Raw genomic sequence first — 19,520 nt, forward strand, 5'->3', positions numbered from 1 at the left:
CTTTCATTCCATTCTCCTATCCCAAAATGGCAACAAAGAGCGTCTTAATTACTGGTGCCAATACGGGCATTGGGCTTGAGGTTGTGAGGGCTCTCTGCAGCTCAGACCAGTCTTACCAAATTATCGTGAGCGGACGATCCATCGCGAAGGTTCAAGACGCCACCATTGCTATTGAAAAAGAGTTCCCATCTTCCCAAAGCAAGCTTATTCCCGTTGAGATTGATATCTGCGATGATCAGTCAATCCGAGCGGCGTTCCAGACAGTCCAATCGAAATTTCCAAAACTGGACGCCCTTATAAACAATGCCGGTATGTATTGGTAGCGTCTATCATCATTAAAGTCCATGAAGTGAGACCCTGACGCTTAAAATAGGTGGCTCATTTGATCACTATCTCGCGTCTTCGGAAATGACAGAGAGGCAGATCTGGAATCAGTCATGGAACACCAACACCGTGGGAACACAAATCATGACATCGACCTTTATGCCGTTACTGATTCAAAGTTCGGATCCTCGCCTGCTTTTTGTCACCTCTGGAACGTCTAGCCTGACAAGGACCGATGATATGGCTATCCCCGTCAATCATTCCCCTGCAAAAGGGTGGCCCAAAGCCGGATTTTCTGTTCCAGCATATCGCGCTTCAAAATGTGGGATGAATATGATGATGCGCGAATGGCACCGGTTGTTGAAAGAGGATGGGGTGAAAGTATGGAGCATCTCGCCGGGCTTCCTCGCCACAGGACTTGGCGGTAACCCCCAAGCCTTGCGCAAGATGGGAGCAGGGCACCCTTCAGTCGCTGGTGAGTTTATTCGGGATGTCTTAGAAGGCCAGCGCGATAAGGATGTAGGCACTGTGATCACAAAGGATGGTGTCCAAGAGTGGTAGCTTGCGTTTTGCATCTTTGCCATCTAGAGAACAGAGGGCGCATACCAAGTCTTGTATGGCTTCATGGAAAGTTACGACCTCGATTGCCCCACAAACAGGAATAGCATTTGGACCACGATGTCCTGATATTTCAGGTCTGTATGCCAGAGTCAAATGAACACTTTATTTCCAGTCTGTATGTTAGAGGTATTTATTAGGACTCCAAACACGGAAACAGCATTGGTAGAAAAGGAAGATGATCGGACAATTGCATGTGGGAAAATCTCCGGGCTATTGATTAGCTAGTGGTGGGGGCTTGAGTGGCTAGACTTACAGGAGATCAGTATAATTCACTGCTAGCGCTTCGTATCTTAGAGACCTCTGAAGTCCTCATTCAAACTTTTTCCATAGATCTTATTAGCAACACTAAGTCTGGCATATCTTTACCGGTTCATGCTCAATAGATCATCCGGAGCACAATTCACCTATCGGCAATTGAATGAGTCTGAGATTGCTGCCCCGGGAGAGGGTATATGAGTCTGCGGTCTCAGATAAAGTTTTGCCCCGTCAAAGTCTCTTCCGCCCAAATGTATTTCCTGAGAACGAAGTTTCTTCCCTCTCCAGCTATATACGACATGGAGTAGTGATATTCCCATTCATTGCTCTAGAATTTCCGTTCTGGTTGATGAAATCACTTGGTTTTTTGGGTTAAATTTTGGATAAAGGACGCGATGGGTCCACGTTTGTATAGCCAGTGACACGGTTGCGGTGAAGCATGCCAGTTAGTTATCAGATGCGCGCTTACTAACCCGGGAGCTAGCGGAGTTAAGAGCTTCCAAGGAGACTTTAGAGCCCAACCTTCCACTTCACGTTGAAGCTTTTGACGTAATACTCGAGATATTCAGCATACTCCATTTTGGCCAGTCGTTCCCAGTCGATACAAGCCCAGGCAATGTTCCCTAGAGGCCCAGCCCAAACATCACCACCCTAGCCGCACGCATGTCGGATCAAATATCTCCCTTTGTCTGCAGACACTGCAGAGCTGCATTTCAGCGAAAGGATCACCTCACTCGTCATGTTCGATGCCACCAAATCAGAACCTCATTTTCTTGTTCGGATTGTGGCAAATCATTCTCTCGAAAGTCAGTATCCCAGACGGTTGAGCCACATAATGCCACAAAGCAGTTCTCAACGGCCATTTAGTGACACCCTCAAACGACATAAGGCGACACATGAGTCCAACTTTGACGGGTCAAATCGTGTACTTCGAGCTTGCACAAGCTGCGCACAATCAAAACAGCGGTGCAGTGGATTTTTGCCATGCACGCGCTGCGCCCGCAAAGGGGTCGTTTGTCAATTTGCGAATTCGTCACCTATTCCACATCAGCAATCAACCGGAACGGCATCCATGATGGATACCGGCCTAAATGAAGATCCTTGGTTTGGAGCTGGTATTGCACCTGTCTCACAGTCGACTGACAACTTATATGACAATCTTCCCTTTGATTCGATGAATTCGCTCGTGGATTTGAGGTGGGGCCAATCGAGTCTTCCCCTCACATTTCCTTTCCAATTCGACTCGTCAAATATGGTCAACGATTCATTCTCGTGGTCTTTTGATAGTTCATACCCCTCCCAAACAAATATTCAGTCAGAAATACAGTGTGACGCACCCGCTTTGTCGGGCTTTGACATTGCCAGCCCAGACTCACTCAATATACTATCGCACAGGTCAACCATTGAAGAAAGACTGGCTGAATCGTCATCCGACACTCAAGGGGGACCCACCTCAACTCGTGTGGAGAAGTTAGGGTTCCCAGATATTTCTCCAGAGGATCTTGATTTAATATCGTCAGAGAACTCTTGCTGCGCGCCACAACTGTCTGCTTCCGCTTATGACTCCCTTGTTACATTTTTCGATGATGTATGCAAGCAGCGCTCACATTTTACTGGATCCAACTTCCCGCCTCGTGAAGTGATCAATGTATTCCTCCAGCTCTACTTTGAGTTTTTCCACCCAAGCTTCCCACTTCTTCATCTGGCCACATTTCAAACTCAAAAAAGATCTCATATTCTCATACTTGCTATTGCAACTATTGGCTGCCAATACTCCCGAGTCAATATACGGGGGCAATTGTTTAAAACACTTCTTGAAATCTTGCAAATCGCCCTATTAAGAGAAGTATGTTCCTGTATCGCGAGAAGGAAAGCCTCAGTGTCTAATATTTCTTCTGGATATAGATCAACCTTCAGGCCCCCTTTGAAGATGATCTTTCCCTGGCACAAGCAACGCTTTTAGCCACCTTTTCTTCCACCTTTAGCGGGAGCCATGAAAAGAAAGTTCAAGCGCAATACTTGAAAGGGATCCTCAGCACAATGTGTCGACCGTTTTTAAGCAATTCAACTATTTCCCACAAATCTGTCACACCGGAAATCGTTCAAGATTCGAAGTGCTGGATTGAATGGGTGAAAGTTGAATCCTGGGACAGAGTGGCGTATTTCGTTTGGTGTATGTTCAAAAACCCCCATCTCGTGATTCCCGATCTCACCATTCAATAATCTTTCATAAGATCTCGAATATCTATTCTGGCTGCTCTTTGATCTGATCTTCACCCATCTATATCCATTTCGGATTTACGAGCTCGGTTGCCTTCGGACGACTCCTTGTGGCAAGCTTCCGATGCTCTGGATTGGTCGTACTGCGAGAGCTTGGAAACAGGTTCGCTATGATCTCCTGCCGAACAATCTCACTTTACCTGCTAATATAACCAAAAGCATTCCCACAGTCTTCGGGCGCCAGAGACGTCCTGTATGGACATAACCCAAGCGAAAGTGGAATAGATGACCTGGGGAACACGGCCTTACTGATGACCATGACTGCCACCTTTGCAGGAGAAAGGAGCTTTTCTCAATTGCTACACCAGGACTTCTTCAATATTGCACCAGGTCAATCCGACCTACACGACTCGTCGAAAATCGCCGAGTATTCAGCTGCGAAGATCAAGTTGGCTAGAGAGGTCATGGAGGCGATTACTGAACGCACAGACATGTTTGAGATGAACTCCAAAGGCGGGTTCAATACTGCTGGATTGTCTTCCGCTATGAAGAAGATCTTTACCGCATCACTGATCATACGGCATATTCCGCTCTCTGTGATGTACGCGGCCTCCGGATGGATGTCTTCAAAGAACGACACTGAAACAAACTTGAAAATACTGACAACGAAGCTTCGCTCTGACCCAAAGTTGTCTCGGGGAATCATGACATACGCGGCACAACTATTCCATCTAATTCGCAACCAGAACTGGCTCGATGCTTATGATCCGCTTTATTTGCTACTTGCAACGCTCTACATATGGTTTTTTGACAGGGTCCTAGGGAAGCCGGCAGATTTGGGGGCGTGGGTAGTTCTGAGACTTGATAGGGAGCATTCCGATGTATCAAGATGGGTAAAGGGTGAGCGAATCCTACGTCCCCATATAACCGGCATAGGGGTTCTGAATGGCGAAGAGAGTGTCCCTCGAATACTGAAAGAAGCCATTCGGATTCTGGACTTTGAGCAAGGATGGCGCCCTTTTGCTCGTGTAATTAGTGATTCTTTGCAGCGGATTTTGTCTGGTTTGTTACCTTGACTGTGAAATATCCCGCGTCAATGAAATTACGGCCTTGGAGGGCTTCAGATTGCAAGGATTCCAGATTGCATGTGGGACTGAGTAGCCATCCTAGCCAGCGATGCCGATAAATGATCATGTAAAGTTTCTACCCGCCCTTGGGAGCCTCACATACATGATTCCAAATAGGTTTGTGATTCCGAGGGAATAGGGACCTTTTTTTTAAAAAAAAACAAGTCTTTCTTGCATGTAGCAAGTGTGGTGGATTGCAGCTCCTAACTCTTGAAATAACACTTGTCTCTTCGCAAGATCAGTGCATCGACACATCCTCATACTTCATGTAAACCGCCTTCGTTTGCAGGTAGTTCTCCACGCCATACATATGCATCTCGCTACCAATGCCAGACTGTTTCCAGCCAGACACAGGCATATCCAGGCCTTGTGTGGGGGCAGAGCAGTTGAGTCCGACCGCACCAGCCTCGAGGAACTTGGCGAATTTCAACGCCCGTTCGACATCCTTGGTATAAAGAGAGCCTGTTCAATAAAAATCAGCTGGCTGTAGGGCCAGGTGCAAAGGGCAATGAATCTTGCTGTGTAACTCACTGTATAACCCAAACTCGCTGTCATTGGCACGCTTGAGTACTTCCTCGTCAGTTTGGAAAGTGTTGACGATGACTACAGGGCCAAAGATTTCTTCAGTGGCTAGAATAGAGGTATCCGGTACGTTCGCAATAATCGTCGGTTCGATGAAGTTGCCCTGAACAACAAATGGTCAGTGACATCTATGTCAACAGGCCTGTGGCTGGTAAGAGTTTCGGGGGATGAACCTTTCCATTTACATCTGCGGCTTGGCCTCCACAGATCACTTCGCCATCTCCCTTACCCTGCTCGAGGATGGAAACGATTCTCTCTTTTTGAATCTTGTCACCTTGCGGTCCTTGGAAAATGGATCTATCGCAGGGGTCCCCGATCGAGGGAGTAGTCATCAACTTCTTCAACAGGTCCGTGAATTCTTCAGCAATGGCAGCATGAACAAAGACTCTGCTATTTGCCTGACAATGCTGTCCACTGTTGAGATGAATTGACATATGTACACTGACGGAATGGGATCAGTAAGAAAGAGAAAGGGTATGTCCAATGGGGTAACTCACGCTCGAGCGGCTTTTTCGATATCTGCATCGTCAAAGATGATCGCTGGAGACTTCCCACCCAGCTCCAACGTCACCTTTTTCAGATTTGAGTTCGCAGATGCGGCCATAATCTTCTTGCCCGTCGCCACAGAGCCGGTAAATGAGATCTTGCGGATTTTCATATGACTGGCTACGAGGCTTCCTGACAACGGTCCAGTGCCAGTAATCACATTCAAAACACCAGCGGGGAAACCGGCCTCCTTGAAAAGTGCTGCCAGCTTCAAGACACCCAGGGGTGACTTTTCGCTTGATTTGATCAGTACACAGTTGCCGGTCGCCAGAGCAGGGGCTGTCTTCATCGCAAACATGATCAATGACACATTCCAGGGCAAAATGCCGGCCACAACACCAAATGGCTGGCGCAAGGTGAAGTTGATCATCCCGGGGGTGTTAAGACTTGATTGGCCCTGGACATGGAGAGCGATGTTGGCATGTTGCGCCATAATGCCTGCGCAGGCCATGACCTCAAAATGGGCGAACCCAAAAGTTCTGAGTGCGTGATTAGATGAGAGGAACCCAGAGAGTAATGAGGACATAAGCTGACTCACCGGCCCATGGCTACTCTCTCGAGATTCCACAATTCCTCTTTGTTCTCGTTGATCAGACCCGCTAGCTTATTGAACATAGCTGCCTTCATATGAACAGGGGTGTCCCTCCAAGCAGGGAATGCCGCTTGTGCGGCATCAACCGCGGCGTCGACATCCTCCCTCCCTGCCTGCTGGACATCGGCAACAAACTCATCCGTGGCTGGATTGTATAGTTTGTAGGTCTCTTCACTCTTGGACTCAACAAACTAGATTGACGATCGCAGTCAGAGAAAGATACATGACCGGGCTTTGTGCCCACTTGCACAGGGGTGCGACTCCTGTTCCCCCAGCTTTACTAACCTCGTTGTTGATGAAAAGTCTCGTTTCCAGTGTTGGAAACATGTTTGATAGTGCTGTGAAAGGTGATTAAAATTTCAAAAGAGACTATTCTCTATCCACTAGCCTTGGGATTCATTGTATTTATGAGCGTATTCTTCATGGTCTTCCGGTCACCAACATTCAAGTATGGCGAGTATGTTTACCCATGAGTAATGCGTATGCATGGAGTGTCCTTGCAGGTGGGGCCGACGGAGTGAAACACGATAGACCATTGAAACGTTCCAACTTTCTGAGGTGTATTCGATTTCGGCTTTAGGCAAATTGGTAAATCCGTCCGCAAATCGTACGTCGCCTCCGCCTCCGCCGGATGTACCCACTTAGAGGACCCACATGCAGATCAATCGCCGACGGGGGGACTAGAACATACCAAAATGTGCATAAGTCGATGATGCTGGTTGCGACATTTTATATTGTCTCAAGGGCCTGTATATTTCACTTTTATGCCAACATATTGTCGTGGTAATTTCTTTCCTTGTCTGAACATTTCACCCACCAACCCAGAAGACGAACAACATGCCGTTCACAACGCAGGGACCAGATGTTCCCGTCATTGACGTCCATTTCCACTATTTCATGCCTGATGTCTTGGGCCCAGCGAGGGAGTTTGTTATGGCAACGCCAGATGAGCGCGAAACTGCGATGGAAAAGCTGGTGAGAAGCAAAATTTCAAAGAATTAGCGAGTGCATTCTGACGGCCGATGTTATGCAGCATTCTCGAACAGTGATATACTCTCCAGTCATTTGGAGCAAGTACAACAGTGAGTGGTCCGCTAAGGAATGGGCAAGCCTCTGCCGAAAGTTCATCGACCACCAAGCAGCCGAGGTCGAGAGGGCACCCGCGTCTGTTGGATCATTCGCACCTCTTCCTTTCCCTCACGTGGATGAGACACTGGAAATGCTGGAGTATGCCGAGGAGCAGTGCTCGACCAAGCCTGATGGGTATGCCATAACAACATCTGCTGGCAACAAGTATCTTGGAGATCCATCCTACGACGAAATCATGGCCGAGTGTGATTCCCGCGAGGTGGTGCTCTTTGTGCACCCGAATGAGACAGTCATGCCACCCCTTGACCCCAACGTCTATGGCTGGCAGATGATCGAATTTCCGACAGAGACGTCGCGCTGTCTGATGTCCATGATTGACCAAGGTACCTTTACCAAATACCCGAAAATCAAGTGGATCTTCAGCCATAACGGTGGATCTTTCCCGTACCTATTCCAGCGCTGCATCCGAACACTGTCGGGCTCTAAGCTGGTTGGTGTTGGGGGTCCGGGCGCGAAGCAGGTGAACCGCATCGCAAATCACAATGATGGCCAAACATTGCAGCACATATTCGGTAATGGAAATATCTACATCGAATGTTCGCAGGGCACAGCTTCACAGACCGTGCTCCTGAAAAGCCTGGGCATCAGCGCGGAAAATATCTTGACTGGCAGCGACTGGCCATTTACTGGCAAGGAAGATGTGACATTGACACTTAACGAGATGTACGGACCTGAGAAAAGTGGCATGTACACCCCACAGGAAATTGAAGCGATCCGTGCGGGGAATGCATTGAGGTTGATACCAAGACTCAAGAAGGAGTACATCAAGAAGGGTTGGTTCAATGTTGAGTAACTAAGGAAACTGCTAAGGAAAACGCGCAGGTGGCACGTCAAATTAAATCCTTCATACTTGTTTTTTTTCTTTTGCAATAAGGTGCTTTTGAATGTACAAATCCGACGTGCGAACATGTAAGAAGTGCATTATTCAAGGCTAGAACATATATTCATTAGTCGAGTCTTTCAATTAACTGCCAGCTGGCCTCTTCAACTTCAACCTTCACCTGCCGTACGTTAGAGATATCAGCAAACATTTGAATGTAAAGTATGTTCACCTATTTTTTAGTAGCTCCGACGAAATAGAAAGGAATGGAAGTTATGTAATGTTGACCGGCCTCCAATTTGGAATGTATCGTTGAATTGATTTCCACGTTCGATTGACCATCGTATTTTACATATAATTGTGGTTAATGTTCAAGATCTAAAACTCGTCATGACTAGGTATGTGAACTTCACCTACGGCTATTGATGTCAACAGGGGGAATAAAAATAAAGAAAAGATACATTGAATCAGTATTCGCAAACTAAATCGGATGCTCAATGACAAATTTCTGCATGCTGGCCTTCCCGTTAGCCGATTCTCTCATAGCCTGCATGCCTTCCTCTCCACCCTTCACTACTACAATACTTGGAAGGCGGTACTCCTTCCCGTAATTTTCAATCGCCCATTTCGTAGCTTGGTCGATAATATCTTGCAAATCGTGATTGGCCCGATGTATGAGAACCTGACCATTTGGAAGCTTGAAATCCACATCGACATTCCGGCAAGCAAATGATCGGCGCCATATCTTTGTGCCGTTCTTGACTGGGATTGGGGATGTGAACAGGGTATCACTGGCGTCATCGACACAAGCCTCGCACAGGGCTGTAGAGGATGGCTCGGTTGGAGCTACAATCGAGTCGAAAACCCGGCGGAGTGGCTTTGAAGTATATCTTGCCACGGCCAAGCGGATCTGGGATACGACCTCTTTGTCGTTATAATCAAAGCACTCTGTTGCGCCGAGTTCGAGTAGCTTTGAGTGATTTTTGGGCGAAGCCGTGACCAAGATTGGATGGCAACCCGCCTTCTTGGCAAATTGAATCGCAGAGCTTCCCACAGCTCCAGAGCCACCCCAAATGAGGAGAGGCTGGGACTTATCCCCGTTGGGTGACAGAGGGAGCTCAAGCTGGTTGAAGATCGCATCGGCGGCGGTATGGGTCACAACCAGCAAGCAGGCAGCATCCGTCATAGGCATGTGTACGGGGACATGATATATGAAGTGCCGGGCGCAGTGAAAGTCCTGGTGTGTTCCATATTGCTGTGGCTTGTCTACAGTGGGCGCTGCAAAGCCGAGGACACGATCGCCTTGTTTAAACTGGCTCTCTTTCTCACGTCCGGATTTGATGACGATTCCAGCGAAGTCGTAGCCAGCGACAGAGTCATAGAATCCAATCGTCGCATGTTTGATGTCGGCTGGGTTGATTCCGGAATACTGCACATTGACCAAAACTTCATTGTCAAGCGGTTCGTAGTTCGTTTCAACGGCATGAATGGACGGCTTGCAATTTTTGTCGATCCAAATTGCCCAGTTTGCCATCTTGTGTGCGGATTGTGGCTGTAGGCCTTAGAATCCGTCAAGGGTAGTGATTAGAACATTCAAGGGTGAAGAAAGATTAATAGTCCAAATAATGTTGCAGTATACGTGGGCGAATCTGTAGCCTCTGTTGAGGATCCCTTGCCAATCCCTCGGCCCCGTCGGCCCCGTCGGCTCAAGGTAATAGATAACAGATTCACAACATTCTCATCGTTGAGGTCATTGTTGTGACTTCAAGTGTGTAATCCATTTCCGGGAAAAATTACTCGGCCTATGCCAATGTGGTAGCGCTAATCTTAGATCATTGGACAGAATTTGGTGGTAACTTTACGAGCTAATGTCCGTGCATGATCATGGTGGAGAGTTCCCGCCCGAATTGCGTTCAATCGAAGTCCCTTTTCCCAAACTTCCAGATACCCAGCCTATTCTGATATCAATACCGATCTGCAGATAAAATGCCTTGTACAGGCCCAAGGCTGCCATTAAGGGGGCTGAACGAATTGAGATAAATTCAGTGGGGTAACCGATTTTTCTCCGGGAGACCCCGAAATTCAGATCGCTCAGGTGAGTATCAGGTGATGCTCAGTGAGCAGATCAGGGCGCTCAGGGCCGTGCTCAGTTTCACTCAGTGAGCAGAAAGCGGCAAGGACTGAGCACTGACTGGTCTAGTTCATCTAGGTGTTTCATGCACATGTGCGAAGATTGAGGACAATTGTTGCGTCCGGAAGAATTCATATCCATGGACCAAGAGCTTCAAACAATTCTTATTCCTCATTGGGCAATTCTGATGATCTCGGTCCTGCACAACATTGAAGGTTTCAATCTATTCCACATTTTACTTTTGATTGACGAATTGCTTCATTATTAGATGCCAAAGTGGCATAGCACTACCTAAACCATGATTTCTCAAGCACCGGTGCCTGACGAAATCCCCCGAATTTAAAGTGTCTCGTCCAAAGGTCCTTTTACGACATGCATTTGCCTGTTTATTTGGAACTTGTCTGATTAAAGGCGACGTACGTCAACAAGAAGGTTACACTTGGCGTTTTCCAAGGTTCCTGTGGCGGGTCTATATAGACCCTTAAAGTCACCCTTGAAGTGTATTGTTGTTTGAACATACTCAAGCGTTAAATCCTCTTTCAAATGCTGGTTCTTTGTTCTCAATATCCCTTCATTATTTCAAATACCTTGCCATGCACTTGTCTCTGCTCTTTGCGTTAGCTTGCTGCCCGTTTGCTTTCTCTGCTTCATCTTCAATCGTCAGCACCTCATACGGCAAACTCCTGGGCACAAAGTCCGAGTATCGCAAAGATGTCTCAGTATTCAAGGGTATCCCCTTCGCAGCACCACCAACGGGTGACTTGCGCTTCCGTGCACCTGAAGGACCCACTTCCTGGAAAGGCGTGCGCAACGCCACCGTCTTCGGCCCGCAGTGCTATCAACCTAACTCGGGGTCTTCCATTTTCACAACGGGCTCCAGTGAGATGAGCGAAGACTGTCTCTACGCCAATGTCTGGGTTCCCCCCAATACCACTTCCCATGATAAGCTCCCAGTTTACCTGTATATGTACGGAGGTCGCTACTACATGGGCTCCGGTGATGTTTCGACATATGATGGATCCGGTCTCGCTGAAAAGGGAGTCATTGTTGTGACTTTCAATTACCGACTTGGTCTGCTCGGGTTCTTTGCGCACCCAGAATTGAGCGCCGAGTCAGGTCACAATAGCTCGGGCAATTATGGTCTTTTAGATGCCGTCGCTGCGTTGAAATGGGTCCACGAAGAAATTGCTGCCTTTGGAGGTGACCCTGAACGTATTACTGTTGGTGGCCAGTCGGCAGGATCCTGCCAAGCTCTCTCAATGATGTACAGCCCCTTGACAGATGACTTGGGATTAGCTGGAGTCATTGCCGAAACGGGAGCTCGCTCTGTCCGTGACCCTATGATGGGTGGCGCATCGACTAGCTACCGTGAGAAAGTAGCCGCAGAAACATATGGTGAAACGTTCTTGAAGGAGCAAAACCTGACAAGTATTTCGGCGCTCCGCAATGCCTCGGCATCAGACCTGGTCCAATATGGATACACCAACGACGACACATATGAGAACACCCAATTTGCCAACCTGAGCGCATTCATGGATCCGCCGGAGTGGCGCCCTGTGCTTGATGGGTATGTGCTCAAGTATAGCTATGGTGAATCCTTGCGCAAAAACGCACACCAGGACGTGCCGATTCTTACTGGAAATAATGCCGACGAGTCCGGTGCGAGTGTATCACCAGGCTACACTGTCGAATCATATGACACGGATTTTGCCGACATGTTTGGCAATATTTCGTCTGAGGCATTTGCTCTCTACCCGGCTAACACCTCTGCTGCTGCAGACAAACAGTCCAATGCCATTTTCCGTGATTTGAATCGCATTGGCACTTCTGATTGGGGTAACGATTACACAGCCGGTGTAGCGAAGAGCAATGTTTTTACCTATTTTTGGACGTGGCCCGCACCAACCATTACGGATGGTGGCGCTTACCACGGCTCGGAGCTGTACTATGCATTTGCCTCGATTCCTTTTGCGGATACCAGTGCTAATTGGACTTCAACGGACTACAAAATCATGGATACGATGTCGAGCTATTGGGCCAATTTCATCAAGAACGGCGATCCCAACGGCGATGGACTTGCAGAGTGGCCGGCAAACTCTGCAAAGAACGCCACTACTATGTGGCTGGGTACGCATTTCCGTGCAGGGATGCTCGCTGAGGCGAATTCGAAAATCCAGTTTTTCAAGAAATGGTTCTCATTCCAACCGGAATGGTAGCTTCGGACCCTAGGAAGGGTATCGTTGGAATTTATGTGGCCACAGGGTAACTCCGAGAGCAAGCTTCACAAGATTTAAGACTGGTATATAGAGGTACATAGACTCGTATAATATGTCTACTTAGTGTACCTCAATGTTCATCTGTTTTCCAAATTTACTGCACCTGGGCAAAGAAGATCGATTACCTACAACGTTGAAATCATCCGTTCAAACCTATTATTTGCGATCTCAAAGACCCTGGACTTGAGGCATCTCAACCACGAAGTCGATGTGAGATTTCCTTCTGAAGTATATTCAGATCAATCCTTATAGGGTAACTTTGTAGACAGAAAACTAGCTTGAAATGGAAACAAAAAATGCTTTCAATCAACCAAATCGGAAATCAGCACAGAGTGCGTAGTGCCAGTGCCCGGAGGTACTGCTCTTCTGAATCTAATGGAGATCGGCACACTTGAGCACATGAAGTAGCTATAGCGCAAAGTAAGCCGGCGGGGTAATGGTATTGCCCATCAAATAGGAGCAACCGAAGTTATATTGAACAGTATTCAGAACCCCTTGGAGGGGTTTAACCATATGACCAGGTGGGTAAACACGTGTCCTTGGCTTCTCCAGACTTCCTTTGGAGGTTAATATGTCATCCACGTGTGTGGAGACTTCATCTATACGATGCAGATCATGCCTGCAATCGGGTTGGCGAAGGAAGACATTTTCCTTGCCGTCAATTTCGCTTGTAAATTCAAAGCGATGTTTCGGGAGGCTGAAAACTCGTAAAACCCATTTTTTGGAGCTAAAGCGAAGATGTAGTAATTTCTCACTAATATTCAGAACATGCGGCATCAGTCTGTATGTATTGGGGAGGGACTTGTGAACCTGTCGCTTTGAAGTTGCTGAATCAAATGCAAAATGGAAGGTTCCGACCGTACAAAATAAGCTCAGATCGGCCTTGCGGATTGATGGATCTCGGAATCACGTACGGAGTACTCCGTGTATGGAGCAAGGTGGTCTGTTGCACAGCCTGCTTCCGGGATGATCGGATCAATGGTCGTTGTACTCCGTAAGGGGCGACAGGGGGATTGTTGAGTGGAGAATGGAGATGTTGGATGCAAACGGCTCAAACATGATACTGGTCGCTTTGTCACGTGCGTCTATAAGAAATGAACACATCTATCTCATCCTCCTCCTTTCTTCAACATTTCCAGGATCATGTATGTACTGGCTTGCTTTGAGACGTGTTTGAAGACTCGATGATGTGGCCCCCGCGCAGATCTTCAACCATTTTACTAATATGGGAAGGCTAGACAAGGGCCGATGCCAAGACCGAAGACGTAGCTGGTGGGGCGGTTTCCACTGCTTGACCACAGAAAACCCTTCACTCCCCACGAAGGCCTTCTTGTCGTGTGACTTAAGGCAAACAGCGGAGTATTGAAATAACTCCAGGGGAAGCCAGATTTCTATTTTGGTATATGGGGGTGCCTCTCACCTAAGGCGTCATGTACCGATACCGATACGCAAGGTGATAGATATATCGCGTATCATTGCGTGGTATTCCATGCGGAGCCTATGGATTCTGAAACGGCCAATGATATGGTAAAGGTAGCACCTCCAGGGTAAAAAGGCGAGAACAAGGTTACGGAGTCAGGGTTTCGTAATTAGTGGAATTATGCTACTTGGTTCAAGAAGATATGAACTAATACCAGATGCGGCGATTGGCATTTCCAACATTGAAGTTGGCCCGGCTGGTCCCGCAAACCTTCACGTCTTTTTTTTACTGCATGCAGCACCTTTCGCTGATCCATCAAGCCCTAAATTCCAATCCACGGGCCGCGCGTTCTTATTTTCCCGATGATCGAACTTTCGCTGCAAAGCCAAGATGCGCCTAAGGCTTAATTCACCCGTTTTACCGTAATTTTTGATATCCGATCTTCGCCCCTACCTGCTGCAACCGGCTCGACACGTAAGCTCTCTTGCGTTCTGGTTTCAAGTTTTGACGTATAACTCTGAAATACTTCCAACCACGTTTTCTCTCTCTCTCTTCCCCGCCTGCATGGGACATCAGTGTCGTGCACCATGAATCGATTCAGCTCTTCGCAAAGGTCACTCACTGGCGCCCTTTTCTTGGTGCTGTTACTATGTGGTTTTGTGTACCACCGAAAACTAAATGACGGCATTTCCATCATTTCGTCGGAGTCAACAAGTAGCTCCAAGAAGGCCCCGGTTGGGGATTGCGCCGTCGATCTCGAATATCTAAGATCACTGGGCTTCAATCATTCGGTGGATTATGCCCGATGGAATATCCGAGTGACTGAGTCTAAGAAGTTTACGGAATTCTCGGAAAGTCTGGATGTCCCAGTACCTGACTTCAAACGCCTTGAGATAGATGCGGACCCCGCTGCCAATACTGTCCCTCTGGCACAATGTCCCCGGGGTGGTGAACATCGAAGCCCCGAAGCGCAAAGCCCCGGTGGACGCCTCGCACCTGATGTTTGGTGTGGCGACTACTATAGACCGACTAGACAATTCCTTGGAAGCCATCGCACGATGGGCAGGCGGTACCAAAGCTCGAGTTATCGCCCTAGTTGAGAGCGATCCCAGCCTTAATATGACCGCAGTAATGCAACACGCGACAGAGTTAGATGTCACTCTCCAAATCCTGGAAAACGACGAGGAATTCCTAGACCGTTACTATCGACTCACGCGAATTATTTACGAACTACACGACGAGTCAACACAGTGGGGTGTCATTATCGACGACGACACTTTCTTTCCCAACATGGAGGGCCTAGTCGCTCAACTCGCCACCTACGACGCAACTAAACCATACTATATTGGAGCACCAACCGAGAATATGAATCAAATGGCATCCTTCACTTATATGGCATATGGAGGCGCTGGTGTTTTCCTCTCTATGCCCTTGCTGCAGGAAATTGACGCCCACTTCGACGACTGCTTCGAGTACAAGGATCACGGCGACAAGCGTGTGTCCAAGTGCATCTACAGACACACTACTACGAAACTCACCTGGGACCGACACCTCTTCCAACTCGACCTCAACCCGGACGGATCCGGTTTCTACGAGGCCGGACGCCAACTACCTCTATCTGTGCATCACTGGAAATCCGATCAATGGTTCCCCGTCAACATCGTCGGCATGAGCAAAGTCTCCGACGTCTGCGGCATTAATTGCCAGCTTCAACGCTGGAGAATTACGGATGACTGGTACTTCATCAATGGGTTCTCGCTGGTCCAGTACTCTGGCCCACAATCGCCAGAGGACCTTGCTTCTATGGAACAGACGTGGTCGTACTTTGATTGGACCGAAGACGAAAACTACGAGTACAGCTTGGGACCTTTGCGTCCACGAGACAATGGAAAGGTATCCTACCGTCTCTTGGACGCTGTTTCTGAAAACAAGCAGGTTCGCCAGATCTACCTCCGCCAGATAGACGAGTGGGACTTTGACTTTGAAGAGGATGAGCCGGAGAGCCCTCAATTGTTGGAGGTTATTTGGACGCTGGCGAACTAAAACCCATTTATTGTATATTGTTTCTGTTTAAGAGTTACAGGTAACGAACACGCGCACGGGCTGGGAAAGTGAAGCCGGCGGGCTCGGCCCTTTCCTACCTTTCACGAATTCATTGGGTGCATTGGCGTCATATACTTTAGCCAATTAAAGTTGTTTTGAATAGAAATTTGACACTTAAATCCGAGACTGTTGAAGTGCTACATGTAGTGATGTTTGAGATAAATGGTTGCTTTGTCATAAGCTTTCCGAAATGTGAACGTGAATAAGCTGACGACTTCCACATGCAGCCTAGAGCATGTATCGAAACCCTTTCTGCAGCCGACGCGCGGCCGCGATATCAATTCCTTCATAGTCCGCCGTAATTTGCAGCCGTCTAAGCTCTTTCTCAGTAAGCTGCACTTCTCCACTCTCATTCTCCAGGCGCTCCTGTCGCTTGTTCATCATTCTCAGATTAAAGTACATGAATATAGCCGCCAGACCACCCAGTGCCTGCACCGCAATGCAAATGCCAAGTGCAACAGGGTAATGAGTACCCTGTGAGTCGTAGTACGTATAAGGTGTCCAAATGGTAGCCGAGTTTCCGATCGAGTTGATAAAGGCGTAAGCAGCGGCACGCTTCGCAGGAGGTCGAGGCAACGCATTCGCAATCCAAGAATACAAAGTGCCGTTCTGAGCAAAAGTAAAGTTCATCAAGAACATGGAGAAATAGCGTGGGCCAAAGGAATCCGTCGTCATGAAAATGATAAAGCCAATGATCGTAATCGGAATAGGGTAAAAGAAAAACCAAAATCGCACACCCAATTTATCGGACAGCCAACTGTGGAAAATACTATAAAACACCATAAACACATATGGTGGCGCAACAAGTAACAGTGAAATCGTCTTGTTGTACCCCAGCGTCTCTGCCAATGTCGGGAAAAAATATTGGAAGCTGCCTCCGGCAGCAGTGCACACGTACGCAAACGCGAACACATATGTCTTGATATCCGTCATCGCCATTTTGAGTCCCTTGAGCTGGCTCATTCCTGCACCTTCGGTTTCATCAACATCGGCCTCGGCTGCTTCAATCGCTAGTCTCCGGATGGCCACAGCCCGCATTTCGGGGTCAAGGAGACGCCACGTTTCAGGGAAGTCGGGTAGAATGAAGCATATCACAATACCGATGAAACAGGTGACTGATCCTTCGATTATGTATAGCCATTGCCAGGCTGCCATGCCTCTTTCACCGGATAGTCCGCTGAGGATACCTGCGGCGATCAAGTTGCCGAAGGCACCGCTGATGAGGGAGCCTGAGTAGAAGATGCTCATTCTGAACGCCAGCTCGTTGCGAGTGTACCATTTGGATAGATAGAATAGGACTCCGGCGAAGAAAGGCGCCTCTGGAGTCGATGTTAATATTATCAATGCGTAAAATTGGTTATCTGTAACTTTGAGTGTAGGCTTACCGACTAGTCCGAGAATAAACCGGCATGCAACTATTCCACCGTATCCTGTGACTTGACTCGTGCAGGCCGAGACAAGGCCCCAAGCGGAGACGAAAAACCCAAGATAAAGAGAGGGTCGCCCCATATAATTAAGCAACAGGTTGGAGGGGACCTGCATGAGGATGTAGGCGACAAACATGATGGAAAGGCCTGTTTGGTATTGCTGCTGGTTCATGTTGAGATCCGATGTCAGTCCTTGGAGCTTCGCGGCAGCATAGTTGTTTCTGATAAGCAAGAATTGATTACTGTTAGCTTCTTGGCTGAAGGTGGTAGAAAATAAAAAAGAAAGAGATTCAGTTGCCAGTGAATTTCTGGAAATTGACGACGCGTTGCTCGAAATCACCTACCGGTCAATATAATTCATCAGATAAACCAAAATAACCAGTGGCATGATCATGAGATCAATTTTCCTGCAGAGCTTTTTCTCCAGAACTTTTTCCTCGGGTGTTAACTCAGCAAGATGAACGGTTTCTTCATGTGTCATCTCCGCCTTCTCGCCCATCACCTCCGCATCTGAGATAGTATTTTCGCCGTGTGCCATGATGAAAAGTCAATGCGCAAGAAAGCTGCGACTTGGCTCTGAAAATCCATTTTGGCGAGATAGATCTGATCTTATGTAGGGAAACTGGCCCGTTTCTTTGTCGACAAGCCCCCAAGATATCTCTGGGCACGTGTAGATCATGGCCTGGGGTAACGCGGGGGAAAGTGGAGAGAGATGGGCCTCAGAAACACTAACTTTGCCAATAAGCTGTCTGGGATAGTCGACTGATATCCGGTTGGAATAACGGACAAGCGACTATGCTTTAATGGGTAAGGTAGACTGGTGAGAAAGGCTCTAAACGTTCCTAACTTGCATCTTCCCCCACACACTGCCCCCACTCGGGCAAACCTTCTTTCTCTTTGTTCAAGTCTACGCAGTTTACGGTTGGAGGAAAATCTCATTTCTGGGATGGAAACCGTGGACTCTTTTCCTTTTCCGCCCCTTTTCCAACGGATATTGGTATATATGGGCCTTTTCCGGTGGATATTGGCAAATCTGGGGATGACGATGGCGTTTTTTGGTATCATGAGCTAGGATTTCTAAAGATCTTATCATCTTTATGATGACCCACTCGCACCATTGATATGCGGGGCTTCTCTGCTTACACTTAGTGAATGACAACAAGTCTATGAATATGCCTTACCTAAATCTGAGAGACAATGGGCTCTCAGCTGGTGTTTCTATTCCTGTGGGAATGGGGTTTGTTTTATCTGGTCAGTTCTCAACTCAATACCTGCAGCGTTAACACTAATGACTCACTTGCAGGATATGATGATGGAATGATTTCGGATTTCATCTACGGTAACCAACTTGGGAATGACTATCGTCACGGCGATCAAGGCGGCAATGATTGCAGTGTAAGGAAAAACTGCCAGAATAGTTGCCTGTCGCATGCTTTTTCTGTACGAAGCATTTTTTGTCTGGGGACATGGGACCTGTCTGGGTAGCACTTGAAGTTACTCCATCCTTTCCCATAAATTTCTGGCAACCAGAGTCTTGTTAACGGAATTCCGGTATATGGACCTGAGATTATGCCGTTCGCGCATCGAGCCAAGGGTGAAGGCTTGGCAACATGATCAATCAATTGTCTTTGGCTCTTGACATTCGTGGTCGTCGAAATATTTTGTTCCAGTTGCGATCGCGAGCATTGGATGGAGCAAGTGCCGTGTTTACCTCATTTTTGCCTGTTTCAACGTGCACATGTGGCTTCAAATTATTTGCATACGGTTATATATATTTTCTCATCCGTGCCAACTTCTCCGTGAACTCCGACGCCGATCGGAACATTTGCTTGATTCAATCAATGTTGAATTGAATGTTCAATGTTCACCTAGGCGCTCATATTTTTCTGTTCAAACTGCCGGGCTATGTAAGTATTCAAGCAATTGA

General features: G+C 47.7%; 8 protein-coding genes across 8 annotated transcripts; 5 read left to right on the forward strand and 3 right to left on the reverse strand.

Annotated features, from left to right (window-relative positions):
- Positions 1-26: 26 nt before the first annotated feature.
- On the forward strand, positions 27-885 carry N7466_005874 (uncharacterized protein; the record flags this gene model as incomplete). Its single annotated transcript, XM_057165271.1, has 2 exons — positions 27-309; positions 374-885. 2 exons carry the CDS (start codon positions 27-29, stop codon positions 883-885), a joined length of 795 nt encoding a protein of 264 aa, XP_057020870.1.
- Positions 886-3,731: 2,846 nt separating this feature from the next.
- N7466_005875 (uncharacterized protein) lies at positions 3,732-4,496 on the forward strand (the record flags this gene model as incomplete). Its single annotated transcript, XM_057165272.1, has 1 exon — positions 3,732-4,496. The coding sequence occupies one exon, from the start codon at positions 3,732-3,734 to the stop codon at positions 4,494-4,496; it is 765 nt and encodes a 254-aa protein (XP_057020871.1).
- Positions 4,497-4,785: 289 nt separating this feature from the next.
- Positions 4,786-6,603, reverse strand: N7466_005876 (aldehyde dehydrogenase family protein; the record flags this gene model as incomplete). Its single annotated transcript, XM_057165273.1, has 6 exons — positions 4,786-5,009; positions 5,079-5,232; positions 5,315-5,570; positions 5,627-6,154; positions 6,214-6,458; positions 6,553-6,603. Coding segments are annotated over 6 exons (1,458 nt in total), but the record flags the coding sequence as incomplete, so codon positions are not given.
- Positions 6,604-7,104: 501 nt separating this feature from the next.
- Positions 7,105-8,209, forward strand: N7466_005877 (amidohydrolase family protein; the record flags this gene model as incomplete). The annotated part of the gene is made up of 2 exons (XM_057165274.1): positions 7,105-7,242; positions 7,301-8,209. 2 exons carry the CDS (start codon positions 7,105-7,107, stop codon positions 8,207-8,209), a joined length of 1,047 nt encoding a protein of 348 aa, XP_057020873.1.
- Positions 8,210-8,717: 508 nt separating this feature from the next.
- N7466_005878 (zinc-binding alcohol dehydrogenase family protein) lies at positions 8,718-9,770 on the reverse strand (the record flags this gene model as incomplete). The annotated part of the gene is made up of 1 exon (XM_057165275.1): positions 8,718-9,770. One exon carries the CDS (start codon positions 9,768-9,770, stop codon positions 8,718-8,720), a length of 1,053 nt encoding a protein of 350 aa, XP_057020874.1.
- Positions 9,771-10,960: 1,190 nt separating this feature from the next.
- N7466_005879 (carboxylesterase/lipase family protein) lies at positions 10,961-12,583 on the forward strand (the record flags this gene model as incomplete). The annotated part of the gene is made up of 1 exon (XM_057165276.1): positions 10,961-12,583. The coding sequence occupies one exon, from the start codon at positions 10,961-10,963 to the stop codon at positions 12,581-12,583; it is 1,623 nt and encodes a 540-aa protein (XP_057020875.1).
- A 2,067-nt stretch (positions 12,584-14,650) lies between these two features.
- Positions 14,651-16,106, forward strand: N7466_005880 (glycosyltransferase family 31 protein; the record flags this gene model as incomplete). The annotated part of the gene is made up of 2 exons (XM_057165277.1): positions 14,651-15,044; positions 15,097-16,106. The coding sequence occupies 2 exons, from the start codon at positions 14,651-14,653 to the stop codon at positions 16,104-16,106; spliced, it is 1,404 nt and encodes a 467-aa protein (XP_057020876.1).
- Positions 16,107-16,394: 288 nt separating this feature from the next.
- N7466_005881 (permease of the major facilitator superfamily) lies at positions 16,395-18,131 on the reverse strand (the record flags this gene model as incomplete). The annotated part of the gene is made up of 3 exons (XM_057165278.1): positions 16,395-17,485; positions 17,552-17,814; positions 17,938-18,131. 3 exons carry the CDS (start codon positions 18,129-18,131, stop codon positions 16,395-16,397), a joined length of 1,548 nt encoding a protein of 515 aa, XP_057020877.1.
- Between the last annotated feature and the right edge of the window lie 1,389 nt (positions 18,132-19,520).

The sequence above is a fragment of the Penicillium verhagenii genome (assembly GCF_028828195.1).
Source record: "Penicillium verhagenii strain IBT 33310 chromosome Unknown utg000006l_segment0_segment0, whole genome shotgun sequence".
NCBI classification, from domain to species: domain Eukaryota; kingdom Fungi; phylum Ascomycota; class Eurotiomycetes; order Eurotiales; family Aspergillaceae; genus Penicillium; species Penicillium verhagenii.